The sequence below is a fragment of the Adiantum capillus-veneris genome, chromosome 2 (genome assembly GCF_014529385.1).
Source record: "Adiantum capillus-veneris isolate H3 chromosome 2, ASM1452938v2, whole genome shotgun sequence".
Lineage (NCBI taxonomy): Eukaryota > Viridiplantae > Streptophyta > Polypodiopsida > Polypodiales > Pteridaceae > Adiantum > Adiantum capillus-veneris.
Window position 1 is genome coordinate 12,082,750 of NC_140932.1, and position 20,194 is coordinate 12,102,943.

General features: G+C 47.9%; 1 protein-coding gene across 4 annotated transcripts in view; it reads left to right on the forward strand.

Annotated features, from left to right (window-relative positions):
* The window catches only part of LOC147462376 (ARM repeat superfamily protein), a 164,074-nt gene that overhangs the window by 116,655 nt on the left and 27,225 nt on the right, over nt 1-20,194 (forward strand). For all 4 annotated transcript variants that reach the window (XM_086483750.1, XM_086483745.1, XM_086483733.1 and 1 more), the window contains 3 exons: nt 7,728-7,775; nt 7,857-7,925; nt 8,052-8,127. In XM_086483750.1, coding sequence (XP_086339876.1) covers nt 7,728-7,775; nt 7,857-7,925; nt 8,052-8,127 — 193 coding nt within the window. The remainder of the gene's footprint in view (nt 1-7,727; nt 7,776-7,856; nt 7,926-8,051; nt 8,128-20,194) is intronic.

A 20,194-nucleotide genomic window follows, 5' to 3' on the forward strand; every position in this document is an offset into this window, starting at 1 on the left:
TGGTCTAGACTCTACTAGACCAGGCGTGACTAGACTAGGCTGGACCAGGGATGAGGAGGACCAGATGTCACCTGCGTGTGACTACTATCTATCCTTTTTGTTGATTTTTTTCGTATTATCTATTTACTTTCACTTTTTGGAAACACCCCTCGAGAAATCTAACTGCCCTGCATTGCATAGCTAGTGTGGAACTGTCCAGAGGGAGTCCAGGCCTGAGGGCAAGAGAGCACTAAGGTTGGACAAAGACTATGGTTAGCCAAAGTGGGGTCATTGACTAGCCAAAGTGGAATCCTTTGCTACAGAGGCTACATTTCAGTTCTGGATGTGGCCGCAGTGTACAAAGAGGGTCGGATGACCTAGAAAGATACAATGGCAGCATCTCCTAAAATTTAGGGAACTGCTATTTTGGGACCTGAAAATGTGTTGACGTCATTATCTCCGGAATGTAAAAGGGAACATTTTCTTACTCTGGCGTGAAGTCAACTGGGCAACCGGTTGGGATATTTTTAGACGGCAACCCCGAAACGGGAAAATGCTTATAAATGTGCCAAGTGGCACATTCTGGTGCAGTTTCTAATGCAAGAGAGTTGGCGCTGAATTTTAAGCTGGGAGAGGCTCATTTGCAGCTTTTGTCACAGGTTAAGAGCTATGGAGTGCTTGCTTTCCCTCTTATGCAGAGTGCGGTGCCAGGAGTGATGCCCTGCACGCTACGCACTGCCCTCTCTCTCCCCTTTGGCAGTATGTTATGCCCCTCTAGTGGGCTCTTCATTTGACCAATGTACAGTTGTGTGGGTTCATGCGTGATTGCCGAGGCAAGAGCCTCTTGCACAGGTACTGGATTAGCTAGCGGCTAATCCCCCCGCAGGTACAGGTGAATTCGGAGAGGTTTCACGCTAGAAATCTCGTCCGATTCAAAGGGCAAGTAGCCCTACAGGTGCGGGAGCTCGAGGACTTGCTACGGATGCGACCGGCACGCGAAACGGAGCCCGAAACAGTGAATTACAGCCTGCTGTGTATTTTTGCAGGTTTAGGGTTTTGGCCCTAAACGGACCCTAATACCCCCAGGAGGTTCGGGGATGCAAGGGGTCCGCTGTACAGGTGATCTGGCGCATTTTCAGGGCTGAAAACAGAGAATTCAGCGTGCTGCAGATTCTCGCCAGGTTTTGCAAAGTGCCCGTATGCGTCGGGAAAGTCAGTCAATGCGTGGGAATACTGACTGTGAAGGGTTCTAGTACAGTTATGTTGCCGAAATCGGGTTGGAACAGTGGAAATTCAGCCGAGTTTGTGCGGGGCAGCTTGTAGGGAACCACAACGTTTATTCCCTCTTTTGAACAATAAAGAAATACCGAAAGGGGCGCCTAAGTTAGGGGCCAATCTAGTGTCCGTCTACTCATACAGGTGCAATCTAGCAGCCTGTATCCCTCTCCCCTTTGTTGTGTCTTGAAAGTACAGGTAAAATAGACCACTAATAATGGGTGAAAGCTAAATCAAGGTTTGAAGTAAAGTCTACCGCTCTTTTTGGATTGAACAGGCCGGTTTCACTAGACCAGGGTCGAGGAGGTCTAGACTAGGGACGAGGACAGGTTGGACCAGGGACGAGGACAGGTTGGACTAGGGCGAGAGAGCAGTTGGACCAGGGCGAGAGAAGTTACAACAGTTGGACCAAGCCAAGTGCAAGGCAAGGTCGGCGAAGCTAGGGGAAGCGAGATAGACCCAACTAGCTTCAAGATTTGCACCTCACAGAGTGAGATTTCAGTTGAGGTCCCACCGTGATCGCCAAAATGAGAGCACCTGTAGCGCAGATAGTGTGTCGTTCTCTCTACAGTGGGTGCTCCTCAGTGCAATGTGTGTGACAATCTCACTCAAAACAGACTGGAAACAGGAAACAATAGACAACCACGCTCACAGACACAACATCAACAGCAACAGTAGACCACACAAATGACTCGACTATCTCAAAGTACTGATACAGACTCTGGCGTGGCAGCACACTCAGCTCTAGCCCAGGACTCTCAGGTACAATCGGGGTGTCGAGGCTCAGATGTGCAGGGAGAGTGAAGGAGTGCTGTGTGTCTAGACTCTGTGCTCCAGACGACGACGCTGGACCATATATCCAGAAGATGATCCACCAACGGCCCATAAATGTCAGCCACCTAAGCCAATCTCCAAAGTGAGTGGTGGTGGTGACGTGGCCACGATGTCCACTAGACCACCGTCAGTATCCTGCCACGTGTCACTGCCCAGCCCAGAGAGTCCGTCCAGTGTGAACCAAACTGAACCAACTGTACTAATTGAGTGTCCTGTGAAAGTGACACTGTAGCCTGCTATATAGTGAAAGCTTTAAAGAGTGTGCCAAAATGGAGAGCAGGGAGGAGTGGACACTGTTTATGTAGCCACCCCCAAATATGGGGCTGTGCAAAGAAAGTAGTCGAGCCCGTCGGGCCATACGGGTTGCCTGGCGGGCAGGAGGCATGCTTGGAGTGCTTATAGGAACGCCCGATTCAAACCAGTCATTGTGAATTTGATCTTGTTGACATTCCCATGGATTGTTAATAACATGAGTTATTACCACTTTACACTTCACGTGAAGACGTGAATGAAATCCCTGGTTTCTGTATTTTGTGGGACACTGACATTCGTACACTAGCAAGCATTTCGGTTGATTCTGGGGACACAATGGCTGGAAAGCGCCCATTCAAACTCAAATGGGGTAAATTTGCAAATTCTTGTTTATGTTGTGTCAAATTTGGTCATTTGCAGTCCGAATGTTCAGAACCAAATCTGCAGCCATCTCCTTCAGCTGTCCCTTCCCCTCAACCTTCACAACCTCTGAAATCTTCTCCTGAGGTACTTATCAAGAGTGCTTCTGCTTTTACCTCCACGGTTGGGACGAATAAAGGCAAATGAAAATAATCTCAATTGCAGACACTGCTTGCTTCTCCTAATGCAAAAGATAAAGGTAAAGAACAGGTTTCATCATCTCAGGCTTGGATAGTATCAAAGAAAATTGTTAAAGCTGTCCCTTCGGTATCTTCTCGCAATTATGTGTCCCATTGAAAAATGTTCCTAATAAGAAACTTCCTTGTAACGACAACACTTCTTTGGCTGAGGCCTAGGATAAGGTGATTCGCTCAAACAAGGAAGTAGTTACAGGGGAAGCTTCTTCATCGCCAGGTGCCCCTCTCCTGAGTCCTCCTGGTCCAAGCTATGCTACGCCTCCTCATGTACCTAGCGCGGATGAGGTTGTTTTCTCAGCCACTGTATATACTGTAAAGAATTCATAGTTCTTGAAATTGCATCTTCTATAATGTGCGTGGGTTATGCAACCACGACAAGAGGTTGCTTAACTGACACTATGTATATACATGTAAAGCAAACATAGTTGTTCTTCAAGAGCAAAACCAGCATCATTTTGCTGTACAAACTTCTTACTTTGCGGGCTATTGGATAGCGTATGCAGGATCAACTGGCTTTTCTGGAATACTTATGCTTGTTCGACATGAGCTCTCCCTGACCTTGGTTTTCAATGACCCGGATGGGAGATGGATGGTCATCCAATGTATGTCAATGGGGACATCTTTGAATTTGGCGGATTATATGCATACACAACATCTGTTAGGAAATATAATGTAGCTAAATAGATAATTGAGTAGATTACTTAATGGAGAGAGATAATTTCACACACGAGAGAGAGAGAGAGAGAGAGAGAGAGAGAGAGTACACACGGTATACGTGGTTCACCCAATGTGGGCTACGTCCATGAGAAAGCAGCCACTCAATGGCTTTAGTACTTCAAAGCAAGAAGTAGATTACAAAGGGATTACACTCTTTTGGAGCTTCCGCCTTGCTTCACTCTCACCACCTCACATCAACTTCACAATGCACCACAATGCTTCACAATCTGTTTTTGTGTGTAGAAGAGGCCTCCTTTTATAGGCCAAAAGGGGCTGCCCTCTCTCATGAGAGGTAGCCATGTCTAGCTGTCCTTGTGTAGACAAGTGCAAATCGGACCCTCCAATCCGCCCATGTGTGGCCACCCTTGAGAAGACGAGTCCTTTGAAATTGGCCATCGGCCATTGAATTCGGCCGTGAAAATTTTGGTTTCCAGCGAGTGATTTTCTTCACGCACGATGGCTTCTCCTCATAACGGGGGCCTTACAAATGTACGCTTTTAATACAGAAAATTACAAGGGGTAAATCAGGCTCCATACTTAACAATCAGAAATCTCCCACTTGGAGATTGATCTCCACACTAAACTTGTGACTGCTTTCCATCCTGGCTTCTTATCCTTGAATGCCGATTGAAGATGAGCAGAAGCTCAACTTTTCCTTGTTGACCACATCTGTAAACATATCTGCAGGACATAGTTACAAGGAATGGCTATTTTCAGGTCCTCGTGCCCTATTCCCAAACCAATTTCCGTTCCGGATCTCCGTTCCGTGTTTCAAACGTGAGTATCCAAAATAGGGAATGGCATTTCATTCATGTTGCCGTTCCCTGTTCCCCGTTTCGATTTCCCATTCCGGGTAACTATGCTAGTGCAGGATTTTCACTTGTATGCACCTTTCTTAGCTTTAGATGTCCCTCTTCCAAAAGAGTGCGTATGAAGTGATATCTCACCTCAATGCGCTTTGTCGTTGAATAAAAGGTTGAATTCTTCGCAAGATGGACAACGCTTTGGCTATCACTGTACAAGACACAATTGTCTTGTTTGAATCCAAGCTCTTCTAAGAATCTGTGAAGCCACATCTCTGTCATTGCTACATACTCTGCTTCCGTGGTAGAAAGTGAGACTACTTTCTGCAGCTTTGAAGCCCAGCTTACCGCTGTGCCTCCAACCGTGAAGACATAGCTAGTAGTGCTCCTTCGAGTATCTTTGTCACCTGCCATATCTGCATCAGCATACCCTTCCAAAAAAATATCAGTTCCTCCAAAATACAAAGCATTTGTTGTTGTCTCTTTTAGATACCTAAGCATCCACTTGACAGCTTGCCAGTGCTCTTTACCTGGGTTGTCCATGAACCTACTTACAACTCCCATTGCATGTGCAATGTTTGGCCTTGTCTAGACCATAGCATACATAAGAGAACCTACCGCTGCAACATATGGAACTTTAGACATATATGCTATCTCCTCTTGTGTCTTTAGACACATTTCCTTAGTTAGTTTAAACTAACCAGAAGTGTAGAAACCGTTTCTGCATCTTGCATTGCAAACCTTTCTAGTACCTTCTTGATGTAATCCTCTTGAGATAGCTTTATTGTCTTCTTCGTCTTGTCCGTTGATATCTTCATACCAAGTATCATTTTTGCAGCACCTAAATCTTTCATTGAAAAAGATTTAGATAGCTCTTCTTTTAGGTCTTTGATCATGCATGTTAGCACTTGCAATCAGCATGTGTTGCATGTTAGCACTTGCAATCAGCATGTCATCAACGTACAACATTAGGAAGATAAACTTCCCATCTCTCAAATTCTTTGTATAAACGTAGTGATCTGAGTTGCATCTTCGGAACCCATGATCCAACATCCATCGATCGAACTTCAAGTACCATTGTCTTGATGCTTGCTGTAAGCCATACAAGCTCTTCTTTAATCTGCAAACCATTTTCTCTTTCCCTTTTACTTCATACCCGTATGGTTGAATCATGTAAATTTCTTCCTCTAAGTCACCATGAGGGAATGCCGTATTTACATCCATTTGCTCAAGATTTAAATCATGAGCAGCCACAAGGCTTAAGACAAGCCTAATTGAGTTCGTTTTTACAACGGGAGATAATATTTCATTGAAGTCAATGCCTTTCTTTTGAGAAAACCCTTTTATTACAACCCTCGACTTTTATCTTTTCTTCCCATATTCTTCTTCCTTCAACTTATTTGTTCTGCAGTGCCCGCTTACCTTTAGGCAACTCAACCAACTCCCATGTTTGGTTGCGATGTAGTGAGTCCATCTCCACTTGCATGCTCTTCATCCATTCTTCTTTGGATTCGTGATGCATAGCTTCTTAGTATGATGCTGGCTCTCGAGAATCTGAAATCAAGAGATGGTTGAAGGAAGGAACAAACCTCTCTGGAGGTCTACTTGCTCTTGTGGATCTTCGAGGAACAGGTTGAAGCTTCTCATTTGGTTGACGTTTTTGCTCGTTATCACCGTTTGCACTCCTTGAGTCTTCACCGTCCTCAAGCTCCATGTACTAATCACCTGTTTCTTTTGTTTGTTTTCTTTCCAAGTAATCTTTCTACATATTTTGTTTGTTGAAAATTACATCACTACCTCTAAAGATTTTACCATCTTCACGATTTTATAGGCGATACCCAAGGTCACCTTCTCCATAGCCAATGAAGAAACACTTTTTGGACTTTGCATCTAGCTTTGACCTTAGGCTTCTATCTATGTGCATGAAAGCTTCACACCCAAACACTGCGAGAAATGCATAATTCACTAGTTTACTTGTCCATGCCTCTTCTGGAACTCCCCCATCCAATGCCGTTGAGGGTGACTGGTTGATTAAGTACATAGACGTACTTACAGCTTCCGCCCAAAGCTCAAGCGGTAGACGCATGTTTCGTGCTCGCTCCATGATTGTTCTGTTCATCCTTTTAGAAATGCTGTCACGGGGACGTGGCAATTGCTAACCTTAGTTGTTGGTTTCTTTCCAATGATTTTTGTTTAATTTTTGAGACCCTCTTTTTGAAGTTGCAAATGGTTGGACATTGTGTGGCCCACGTGAACGGTAGTTTCACCCGCAGACGGGAAGTTGGTCGGCATTGAAATTCGTATAGTAAGAGGATGTCTAGGCTCAGTTCAAGATCATGTAGGTCCCCCCGTCGCACTTAGCAAGTTGGTGGATACTAGGAAGTGAACTCAATAAAGGTACAATGTCAAGGTGGGGTCACCAAAAGAAAGTACCCGACAGCTCAGCTACATTGCATTTTTGGATGCGGTCCCAGTGGGGATTGATGGTAAGATGACCAATGGGAGTCCAATGGAAGCATTTCCTAAAATTTAGGGCCCTTTTTGAGATGTATAAGTGACAAGTGATTTGTGAATACTCCAACGTCTCTGAAGCGGTTCACTAAATCAAGACTCTATTACTCCACACACAGCACGCGACTTCTACTTATAATTTTTGCCTAGGTTACATTAAACTTTTCAAATTGGGAAACAACATGCCTGATGAATCACAGGCAAATTCCAAACCTCATAGCTCAAAAACGTTGAGGACAGGCTCTGCTTCAAACAACAACAAAGACATACAGAAAATATACATGGCATGTACAATTCAAAATTTCTTGGTTGATACCAGATAAAAGCAAGTAGCAAACTAGATGATAGATCATCATGCCAATTTATTATAAAGCCCAATACTGTGTAAGGAGAAAGTGGTTGAGCCTATTGTCTTTCCAAATTTTTTTGTGGATGTTTGTTGTGCGTGGAGATTTGCAAGCCATGAATTTGTACTTGTGCACTACATGCTTGGGTTATGAGAATTGTATAACACATCATTAGGCAAATAGTGTGATGTTTGTATTAGGTGAGAAGATCATTTGTTTCAATGAGCCGGTTGAGAATATGTGTCTAATATCTTTCATTGTGTATGAGTCATTTTTACTGAGGACTAATAGGCATGGCTAGCTTATCTTTTACATTGTCAGCGCATTGTGGTGTGGTTGAAATCTATATTTACAAGAGAAAAAGTGTTGAGAATTCACATCCCAATTTGCAGCTTCTTGAGCTCCTTACGACAATGGTTGGGCATCCACGATGCAGTAAGGTAAAACACAACTTATTGTCAGTGTGTATCTTTTTATGTAATCGTTTGATCTCATTAACAATGGGAACTTGTTTCTTTTAGATTATCAAGAGTCATATAGGTGATCTGGCTTATTTCTCAATATGCTATATGCAGATGACAAGTGAGCAGGTAAGCTCCTCATTAGTACTGATTGACTTCAGGTGTGGTACACATTCTTATTTTCTGCCATTGAATGGGTAGACCTGCAAGTGTCTACGGAAGTATTTTTTTTATTTGATCTACATTGTGCCCCAGGTAGAAACGTGGTCTTCAGATGTTAATGTGTTTGCTGCGGACGAGGAAGATGTTTTATGCAGTTGTCGAGTTTCTGGTGTAGTTCTTCTTACCTTCGCTTCGTCTGAAAAAATATGCCTACATACCCTTAAAATACGTGGAATCTCAAAGGGTTAGCAGTATTATCATAATTCTGGCAAGGGATTTGAGCATGTTGTACACTATTGCTTGCTAGTTTTAATTTGTGTTTGTAGGTTTTATTATATTAATTCTTATATACTGAATATGTAGGCATGCATACATGTAGTGTCATTAGGGCTAGGGACAGCCATATCCAGCCTCACCATTGCCATATTTGGAAGCCTATTACAGGGCGATTTAGCCAGCATGCACCATCTCTCTAGCAACCTCCACATCAGGCCCTGACAGCCATATGTGCTATCAGAGCAGCCCACTTTCTTTTTAGTAATAGATTTAATTATTTGTTTCAGCCAGTATACGACACTTTCTCCTATAGATCAACCCTGGAGGAACCTCTACACTCCAGGAGTAATTGTGGGGCTGGTGGAGAAGTCCGTTCTCGAGTAGTCTATTCAATGGGGACCATCAACATTGCATGAGCATTGGGGATTGTCTCTTGCATTGTCATTGTTTATACAACAAGAAGCAAATGCCACTCTGGTAATGAAGTGGAGTGTGTCACAAACTGTTGACGTGTCAACCCATTAAAGACCCGACGGGTTGGGGTTTCCTAGACCCAACCCTAGCCGACTTGTAGATCCTTAAACCCTAGAAGCAGTAAAAGAAGCAGAAGTGCTCACCCACTTACAGATCCAGAAGTTTTTACCAACTTATGGGTCACCGTGTCCGATAGGGCCCAGGTCAAAAGGAAAAAAAATGGACCTACACACTCCGCCGTTTAGTTGTTATTTGAATCGCTTAAAGTTGTTTTGTGTGTTCTTTTCCATTGGCACGTGATGCCGTCCCATTACAGTAATATCAAAGCTCCAATCATGTGCTTTTGTGAAAGCATACTGGTCTTATCAAAGAGCAAGACAGAGCAAGATGGTGCTTCTATATTTCAGAAGAAATTTTTCTTGCTTTTTTGGGAGAGAAAAATTCAAGGAAAGCTTTACAGTTTCTGCAATAGCTTGACAACATCTACACCATGGGGATCTACTCAGAAGAATCAAAGATCCTTCGAGCCACCGCTTTTCTCAGAGGCAGTGCCATGCAATGGTGGATATCTATAGCTACCAAGCCGCACACTCCAAGGACTTGGCAAGCCTTCAACAAAATTTTTGCCCGAAGTTACATGCCATCTGATATCTTCCTTCGGAGTGTAGTTTTTGGCAAAGTGGAGTATCTTGAAATGCTTGCCACGAAAACCCTTATAGATTATAGATTTGGACTTTTTTGATATCTCTTATAAGGTGTCGTTTCTCGAACTGATAACCTTGGAGGCTCAGTGTGATTGCTATATCTTTGGACTGCCATCACTGCTACGAGAGCCAGTTTCGACCATTCAAGAGTTTATGGACCATGTTGCAATCGGCTACAAAGGAACCTAACTCTAATTTTTGGTGCAGGTCTCAAGATGGAAAGCTTGTTGTCCTTTCGAGCTCGATTGATACCAAGAATGCTTTCTGAATGTGATTTAGTAGTTTTTTGAATTTTGTTTGACAACAACCTGTTTGAGAAATTGTTTGGAGATACTGCTTGGAATCTGTTTGAAATGGATGGTATCTTTTTTAAAACGGTCTTAGTGCCGATTTGAATTGTTTGACTCTGGTCTTAATAGTGGTTTCAATGATTGGTGATTTACTCTGGAGAGGAATATTGATGAGAATTGATGTTTGAGAATGCGTGTCCATACTCATGGCTTGGACCCTTGTGATTATCCCCAGGGAGCGTATTGAATGTTTGAAAAGTGCTGTTTTTACTCATGGCCTTGACCTAGATGGTTATTTACGGAGGGAGTATTAAGAAGTTTGGGGATCGTTTGGTTGTAAGAGGCCTCTATATCTAATGGCCCGAGCCTCTTTAGGTTATTTGCGGGAGGAGTGATGAGGGAGTCGTTGAACAACTCATGGTCCGGACCGGGATGGTTATTTGCGGGGGGAGTGTTCAACGGTGACTGTATGTTTCTATGCATATAACATTTGTGTTGCATTGTGATGTGCCAACCACTGAATATTCCTAATTGGGTGAGATTGCTTGGGTATGTAATTTTAGTGCATCGAGACACCTGTTCAAGATCAGCGATGGTTGATTGCGATGGCTAATTTTGCTATGTCGGAATATCAAGTGCTCCGATTTGGAATGAGAAAATTGATTGTCCCTCGAAATGACCCTCGGATATTTTTGAGCTAACTTGAGTTGTTTTGTAGATGTGCAGTAATCTCGGACGATCACTCTTCTTTCAAGGGAAATGTCACAAACTGTTGACATGTCAAGCCATTGAAGACCTGGCGGGTTGGGGTTTCCCAGACCCAACCCTAGCCGACTTGCAGATCCTGGTCGAGGGGCGTAAACCCTAGAAGCAGGAGAAGAAGCAGAGGTCTCACCAACTTACAGATCCTCGTCGAGTGGGACCAGTTATTAAAAGAAGTTTTTACCAACTTATGGGACCCCGTCCAATGGGGCACAGGTCACACGGACCCATACAATCACACAAACTTATGCATAGGCAGTTGATGATGTGGCATGATTGTACGGAGAACGCACAAATGGTGTTGACAATGCCATGTGGCAGGTCTATGGATTTGTGCGTTTTACGTTGATGGCTGCTGATGTGGCAAGCTGTAGAGATTTCCAGCCTTTGCCTAGCCAGCTTTTGGGACCAGATGCTTTTTAGTTGATGTTTTTCATGTGCTGCTTTACAGGCCAAGGGCCTTGAAATATGTGCCTTAGGCTCATTCTCTAGCATGTTTCCGCGTGGAAGTGCAGAGGACGGAGTACCAACATTGTACTAAGTTGAAGCAATATAAAGAAATACTAAAGGGGCACCAGGGTTTGGGGCGAGTGATCTCTTGGGGTGGAATTCCGCCACTCTGCGTCTCATGTGTTGTGCATCTCTTTTCATTCAGTTGTTTTTTTTTTCGAGAAAAAGATCCTTTTATTAGTTACTGAAACTGCCCATAGGGCTACAACCACCTCTTCAAGAGAGGGCTACAACAACCATGGTGGGAGACTCTCCCAATGAAAGAACCAGCATATGTACAATGGGGCTAAATCAAGAGATGGGGGGAGGGAAAAGCCACACAGGTGGTCGGTAGTGCCATCGGAGTACACCCTGGACCATGGTGTAGAAAGGCCCAGGACGCCAGAGTCGTAGGAAAGCCTCTCTGCGCTCCCGCATGCGGTCGGAGCTTCCCTGTAGTCCCTCGAGCTGTCCTCTTAGAGTGTGGATCAGCTCTAGCCAAAAATCGCGTACAGTCTCTGCTGGTGGCACAGGGCGAGCCTCAGAGATGCAGAAACAACGGGCCCGCTAGATGAACCAGAGTGTCAGGCCACAGATGAGCTCCCAACACGCCTCTCTCTCACTGCACCACTCCTGTGGAGTAAGCTCTGTAGCAGGCTGAAGTGTAGGTCGCCCCTCCTGCATCACTATCACCCTGCTGGTGGAGGATAGCTCAAACTGAAGCGTTGGGCCCGTGAGGGTGGACCAAGCCACTGCTCCCCAAGTGTACTGTCGAGCCGTGGAGAGAGCAGGCATCAGCCGAAGAACTCGTAGCCACACCTGCTGGGCCAAGGGACAGTCCCATAGACAGTGACACTGACTCTCCACAAGATGGTCACAAGCTGCACATGCGGCCGAGAGACCACTATGCACTAGGCAACTCCGAACTGCTGTAGCTTTGTGTGCGACCAGCCCCACTGAAACAAGGTGACTCGCCTCGGTTGTTTGGAGTCCCACAACCTCTCCCAAAATGCTGTCAAGAACTCAGCTGTGAGACCCTCCTCCTGCCAATGAGGTGCTGCAGCGGGGCGGGCCTCTCTCTGTGTTGCTAGTATATGACGTCCCAGAGGAACAGTGTACTGAAAGAACGGGACTCCTGGATGGTCTGCAGAAGAGAAGGGATCCCTCCATAGCCACTCACCAGGATCCCACTGTACTCGTGCCAGTGGACAACACTCCCAAGCCCACAGTCTCCAGTGTCCAGTCTCAAGAGCTGTTGGGTCAGGATCTATGACACAAGTCCTCCCACAGATGCCCACTACTCGGATCCTCTGAAAATAGTACTCTGCCACCTGCGGGGCCTCTACTGCAACTCGCTGAAGCCGTCCCCCACCCTGGAGCTCGAAGAAAAGGGATGGAACAGTCTCTGAGCAGGCCCTGACTGAGATGAGAACCTCCAGTCGTGTGAAGGCACCCATCCATCGGGGTGCTACTAGCTCGAGAGGCGTGAGCCACTCAGCTGGAATTGACTCTGAGATGTCCTGGCACATGCTCTTCACCTCTCTCATGCCCTGTAGTTGGAGACCCTGCACTTCCTCTGACAAACCTGTGAACTCTAACCAGTCACCTAAAGAGCGCGCTGGACCCGCTGCCATGGGACCCCAGGAAACATGAGGCCGACTCCCAACCAAGTGGCCTCTCTGAGTGCTAACCATGGGGTTCCATACGAGGGGCTGCCGTAGGCGCTCCTCCGTGCACGTAGGCTGTCTCTGCTCCAAGCCACGCCTCAAGAGCTCCCAAGATTGAAGCAAGCTCACAGCGAAGCGGTCCTCCAGTCTCCTGCTCGAACCAACTCTGCACATCTCTGCAAAGATCCATTTGGTCGAAGGTCGCCAAGGGCCTCCTGCGTGAGGCACCCTAGCATGAAGCCGCTGTAGCAAGAACTCCTTCCAGGGCTCCTCACCTGGAAGAAGTCCTTTGACGATGAATTTCTCAAGAAGGGCTCTGCTCTGCTGTGCTCGATCAATGATCCCAAGCCCTCCCTGTGAACAAGGAACAGTGATGACTTGCCAAGCCACTTTGGCTCGGGCTATCTGAGTGTCACGTCCTGACCAAAGGAAATTCCTGATCAACCTCTCTACCTGGCTGATACAAGAACTCCAGAAGATCCAGCAAGAAGTGATGTACCACATAGTCGCCAACAACACCTGGTTGGCAACTACTACTCTGCCAGCCAAAGAAAGTCGTGCTGAGCTCCAATGTAACAACTTTCTCTTGATAGACAGGAGAAGGGGAGCAATCTGCTGCTCGGGAGACAAGTCCAAACCCACCTGACAGCCCAAGTAACAAACTGCAGTCCTTGGGGGAATCCACCTAAAACCCTCTCCTGGCATCCAATCGGGCACAGGAGCACTACTAGCCAAAAAAGCCACTGTCTTTCTCCAGTTGATCAGTGCGCCCGATGCACAACAGAAGGTCTCCAGAGCTTGCTCACAGTTGTGAAGGTTGACCTCCTGGCCATCTAAGTACAAGGCTGAGTCGTCGGCAAACTCAGCGTCCAATAGCTCATCTCCCCGAATAGGGAGTGCTAAGCCCCGTAGACCAACCTGTTGCGACACCAAAAACCTGCACGTCGTCTCCGCATAGAACAGAAAGAGGAAGGGAGCAAGAGGACAGCCCTGTCTGACCGAGCGTGTAAGCATGAAGTGATCACTTCTACCTCCTGCCAAGAGTACCTGACTATGAGCCTGTCTGTACAAAGCTGACACCCCTCTGATCCAAGCATCTGAGAAGCCCATCCTGCGCAGAGTGCCCTCCAGAAAGTCCCAGTCAACTCTGTCGTATGCCTTCTCAAAGTCGAGAAGAAGAATCACGAGGTCCTCACCACGGAGCCGTGCCAGGGCAGAAGCCTCCCAAAAAGTAAAGATGTTGTCAAGGATACTGCGTTCCTTGACAAAACTTGTCTGAGTCCCATGTATAAGGCTCTCTAGAAGTGGCTGAATCCTCAAACTCAGAGCCTTGGCAAGAATTTTGTAGGCTGAGTTGAGGATGGTGATGGGGTGCCACTGTCGAATCTCATCCAAGGAGCCACCCTCCTTGGGAATGAGGTAGATCAGGCCCTCACTCATGCTGTCAGGCATCATTCCTGTGTGCAAAATGTACTGAAAAGCACTACAGAGAACTGGGGCAAGCAGGCCCAGTACTCCAAGAAAAAGCTGGGAGTCAACCCATCCTCACCTGGACAGCTACCACGGGGGAGGGCCCTAAGAGCTGTGTGCAGCTCCTCAAGTTGAAGTGGCAGCTTAAGCCTCTGATGCATCTCCTCAGTCACAAGACAAGGCATTTGTGCCCAAACTTGCTCCCTGCATGCATCCTGACGTTCTGTCTAGGACTCTACAGACAGTAACTCACGGTAAAAGTCAGTAGCAACTGCACGCACATCCTTGGGCTCAAAAGCAACTGACCGGTCTGGCCTCCTCAACTGACTGACCTTGGCATGCGAGTGCCGAGGTCCCACTGCCTCAAAGAAAGCACCAGTCACTTTGTCGCCCACCCGGGTCCACTGAGATGCCTGTCGGTGAAAAGCAAACTCATGTCGCCTCTCCTCTGTGCTAGCAAGCTCCTGTCGAGCCTGTTGTAACTGTTATTCCAACCAAGGACTGTTTGGATGTTGCTCCTGCAATGTCTGTAACGAAGCAATGCTCCGTCTGAGACGCTGCTCCTCCTCTCTTGCTGTAGCCCGGCGAGCCAGAGACTCCTGGAGAAAGAAGCGGCTAATCTGGGCTAGGCCTGAGGCCACTCTGTCATCAGAAGACTCCTGTCCAAGCTCTCTATCCAGAGAGCCTCTACCCGCTCTCTGAGTGCCGAGTCCAACAAGACTCTCTCTGGGATGCGAAGCATCGTGCTCCCAGTCCTCTGTCTGTCTGCCATTGTGAGGATCACTGGTGCATGGTCCGAGAAGGAGGTCCTTGCCAGAATGCCCACTATCCCTCCCAAGTCACTGAGTGGTCAGTAGTGTAGAAGCGATCTATCCGCGATAGATTCACTCCTCCCACTCTGCGGTCCGACCGAGAGAAGGCAAGGCTGTCTGGGGGCCTCACAAACCAGAGTGTTGCCAAACATCCGAAACCCTCAGAGTTATACAAAACCTCTGCCAAGCTGTCATCTCAACTCCATGCACTGTAGCATGGCTGCCACCAATCCTGTCAGAAGGGTCCTCCAACATGTTGAAGTCCCCTCCTATGCACCAATGACTCAACTATCTGAGACCAAGACTCTGCAGGAGCACTTGCCACATTGGGCGCATAGATGTTCAGGAAACCCACTAGGCCACCCTGAACTTGCATAGTAATCCACTGAGCCCTGCCTGGCACAATAATCCCTCTACCCACAATGGCCTGCTGCAAAGAGTCCGCAATAGTCATACATACCCCACCTTGCATGCCTCCAGGTCCAAAAGCAGCTGACCAAAAAGTATCATATCGTCCACGCAAGAGCTGACCACAACGTCTAATGCGGCTCTCACACAAATGGTGCTCCTGAAGCATAAGGAGATCAATCTCTCCTCTCACAAGGCAGCGTTGAAGCTCCTGACGCAGTCGGTCGTGTTGACGCTGAAACTCGGGCCCACCAAGTTCCTGCATGTTCCATGAGACGATCCTTATGGGGAGCGAGAGAGAACAGATGCTTCCGCAACAGCTAGACAGGCTATCTTCGAGGCTGGCTTGGATGGGGACTAATCTGCATCCGAGTGTCCTCTAGATAGGCGTGACTGCATCGAGTGCTTGGCCCAAGCCCAAGTAGAGCGAGCCGTACGTAAAGCAACCTCCTCTGTCCAAGAGTCCTCATGAATGTATACATAGCATGGCAAGCACTGTGTATCGGCAAAGAAGTAAACCACAATGTGTCTACATCCTGCTGAATCTGGAGGTGTCACCGTAAACTTGGCCAATGGCCACAAAGTCAAGAGCATGTCTGTAACTCCTAGTTCTCCCATGTGGTGAGAGAACTCTAGGACCTGTGTGTGCAACCATCCCATCATTGAGTCGAGAGTCCACTCTGTCTGGTCCCTGCCGTAGAGGGGGAAGGAGAAGCCAACTGCGGAGTCCCAAGGCCTCTGTCCCCCTAGCGGCAAGGAACAGAACATGGACACTGAAGCATGCTGCCTCATGGTCTGTTGAGGGGTCGCCGAGAAAATGAGTGAAGCCGTAGTCGAAGAAGTCCCATCGGCGCCAGATGTCAATGCTCGTCAAACCACGAGGGATAGCCGCAAGGAAAGATGTCTGTACTTGCAGAGGGGGTCGCAAGAAAGGTTGTCCCTCTCTCGTTAAGCGACTCGTGGCAAAGGCGTTGCCAAGAGATCTCCTAGCTGTTGGAGAAGGCCCCGCCCCCTGGGTCGACTGTGGAACTGAAGCAGGAGGGGGGGGGGGGGGGGGGGGGGGGGGGGGGGGGGGGGGGAAGGAGTTGGGGGGAGCGGTGGAGAAGAGGGGTGGGAGGGAGCGGCAGAGGTAGAGGGGCGGGGGGAAGAGGCGGCGGGAGCAGGAGGCGGGGCGGAGGATAAGGAAGAGGGGGGGAACTCTTTTGGGGGGGGGGGGGGGGGGGGGGGGGGGGGGGGGGGGTGTCTGTCGAGGGTGAAGCTGGGGTGGGGGCTGGAGCAGGGACCTCATCCTGCTCAAGAGGACCAAACGGGTTTCCTGTGGGAACCCACTGTTGCTGAGGAGGTGCCTGAGGCAAGGGCCCCAGAAACAGCTTGGCACTCAGCAAGGGCCACAGCAACGTTGTGGTGTAGGTCGAGGCCTCCTCCGTGGACAGACCTTTGCTAGATGGCCCATTTGTGGACAAATGAAGCACTGGTTCGGGAGGCCCGAATACTCCACTCTGTCTAAACCAACCCCCACTCACCCGAGGTAGAAGAATAACCTTTGGAAGAGTGTAAGTGTCTCTGACCAAAACGCGAACTGAGGGAATGCCAGCCGCCTTAGCAGCTACTATTGCTGCCGTGCGAGGTGTCTCTAGGACAGGCCCGATGGTTGAGCCGATCCTGGACAAAAGTGGTAAGTACTCCCTCCGCAAACCTAGAAAGCAAACAGAGATGGGGATGTCTGCCTCCTCTACTAGAACATCCGAAGCAGGGTCGAAACCATGTCTGCACTGTCGAAAGTGGGCACGTGCTGCTCGGATGGTCAGTGGACTCATGGCGATGACCTTGGACGCCATCTCGGAGGTCTCAAACTTGATCTGGTAGTAACCTCGTCCGAGTATTTGCACGTCCAAGATCTTGCCCACCTCTGCGAGAAGGCGGCAGGCTCGGAGAAGGTCACGCAGCTCTCCTCTGCTAGGTCGGGTGCCGAGAATCTTGCATATGACAGAAGTCGCCTGCAATCGCTCTACCTCTGCGGCAAGGCTCACTTGCTCTGTCGGCGAAAGAGCAAGTCGAATGGTGGGTTCAGCGGGGTCAGACGAGGGGGCTTCGAACGAGTCCCTTTGTGGCGGAGTTGGAACCTCCATCTGTGTCTACTGCTGCGGCGAAAAGAACGGGCGGTGGAGAGAAAATATAGACGAGCGCCGAGCACTTGCCCAAAAAGATAGTGCTACACGAGCCAATGTGCAGGGGGGGGGGGGGGGGGGGGGGGGGGGGGGGGGGGGGGGGCGGCAGTAGCGTAGCGAGGCTCTGCGGTCTTGCGTGATATGCAAGTTAATTCGCTCCCATTCGGTGTCGCACCCTTTTGTTTCTTTTCGTTCAGTTGTTATTTGAAGTGCTTAAAGTTATTTAGTTTGTTCTTTTCTGTTGGCACGTGGTGCCCTCCCATTCCATAGTCCTCATGAGTGGCCTAGTAGCGACACCATTGTGGTGTTAGTGTCTCTCGATAGAGAATGCTCAAAGTGGACAGTGGAAGACGTATGACTTTGGTGATTGGATGCTCTTACGTATCCTGGAATGCGGAGGGCTCGGCTTATGGAGATAGAGTATAAACCAAATGGAGGTAGACAACTTTAGGTACGGGTCTCATTAGCTCGGCGTGGGAGTTGCATGTCACTTCTATAATGGTATGACACGGTGGCTCGGAGTCAAGGGGACTTACGTGCTTCCCAAAAAGGTTGGGCAGGTGGAGGTAGTGATGTAAGAAAGAAAAAAAGAAATTTCAATGTCTTTAAAAGCTATACTAATGTATTTTGGATTATATTTTGGGTGGAGACCAAGGAGAGCTTGACCATTTGTCATTCCCTCAATTCCTAATTGGTGCTGATTCAACACATTTTCGCCTTTCTTTTTGTAGCTAACCATGTACACCACCTCTTCTATCTAAGACACAAAAAACTGCCATTTTCTTTACTTGTCAGCAAATAGATATATATATATATATATATATATATATATATATATATATATATATATATATATATCATGCCCATGAGAGACTGCGATATGTGGGTTTGCCACCCTTGTCTACAATCACTATAAATATCACCCCCCCTCTACTTCACTCAACCTTCATGGTAATTTCTACACCTCAAGAGGTCATCGGCATGGGGGGTTCCTTGATACCTCGACCATGCATATCACAATAGCTTGGTAAGGGGAAAACCTACTAGGCCTTACTAGTGCTAGGAATATCATGATTCGAATTTGGCCACATGTTGGTCAAGATATATGGAGGCAGTCTTAGAAGGTAGAGGCTGAGTTAAGTATGTATGCCAAGATGGAGGGTCTCTTTTGTACCCTCAAACATACAAGTCTTATCCATGAATATTCCTACAATGGACCACGACTTTTCACTTAGATGTGTGATATTGTAGGGGTGAAGACTCTAACTTCCAAACATAAACATTTGAACTTAAACTTTAGACTAAGACTCTCATACTCTCTCTCTCTCTTTACATATAAGACACTTGATGAACTTGGTTGCACTATTCGACAGAGAACCACTTAACTGGAGGTTCGAGAAGTATAGAAGATGTGTTCCTGGACAAGACAATCCTTTGAATAGGTACAACTTTGAACTCTTCATGGTAACCCTTGTCCAGAATAGGAAATTAATATCCATAATATTTAGAGAATATTTGGAAAATAGCTAGCCACAAGAATCTTGACATTCCCTTCCGCTTAAACTAAAGCACTTTACAACATGGCAGTTGCCAAAGAAATCTTGAAGAAGCTCTGAATAATTTTGCAAATCTTTGAAAGCCATGCGTAGAAACTGCAAAAATCGGTTGCTCGTTGCTTGCACCTGCACGCCTCTTCCCCCTTCACCCTGCATCCCCCCCCTTCGCCTTCCCTCCCCCCTCCCTCCCCCGCGTTGTGCGCCCTCCTTTCCAGCGCTCTACCCCTTGCCCCGTCCCCCCCCCCTCCTTCGTCTCTACTTGTGGGTTGTTCTTAGCCTGCTAGCATTTGCTCGAGCACCGTCGTCATCCTCCTTAGCTGTAGACACGAAGGAAGCTCGCGCTTCGCCCCTGAGGGACTCAAATGAAGCCACGTCACCCGACCCCGCCAAGCCCACCATTCGACTTGCTCTGTCGTGCAAGAGAGGTGGAGCGCCTTCATGCCACCTCTGCCATCTGCAAGATTATCGGCAATCGTCCCAGTTGCAGAGATGGGGAAGTTCATTAATGTTCAACCGCTCAGGCGAGGATACTATTAGATAGAGTTTTAGACTCTCGAGATGGCTGCCTAGGTCATCTCGATGAGCCCGTTGGCCATTCGAGCGGTCAGGGCTCACTTTCGACAGTGGCACCATGGTTTCGATCCAGCATCGGATATTCTTGTCGAGGAGGTAGACTTGCCTATTTCGGTCTGCTTCACTGGCCTGCGGAGGGAGTACTTACCGCTTCTCTCCAGGATTGGTTCTGAGATCTGGACAGTTGGAGACCCGCGCACGACAGCTTCAGTTGTAGGCAAGGCTGCCATTGTGCCGTCAATATGCATTCTGGTTCGTGACACCCATACTCTATCGAAGGTGGTCCTTCTACCCAAGGTGAGTAGGGGATGGTTACGCCAGAGGGTAGAGTTTTTGGGAAGCTTGAACCAATGCTTCATTTGCAAGCAGATGGGCCACTTATCAAAGGCCTGTCCTCGAAGGAGATCTCGACCAACAGCGCATGCGCAGCCTCCCAAGGCTGAGCATGCCAAACAGACAGGTTGGTACCTCGATAGAGGCTAGCGATCAGACAGCTGACGGTTGGTGGCAGGTGCCCGATCTCCATCGACAAGGACAGGCTCGCCACACTGCCCCCCTCGGGTGGCCGACCTCTTGCAGCTCAACAG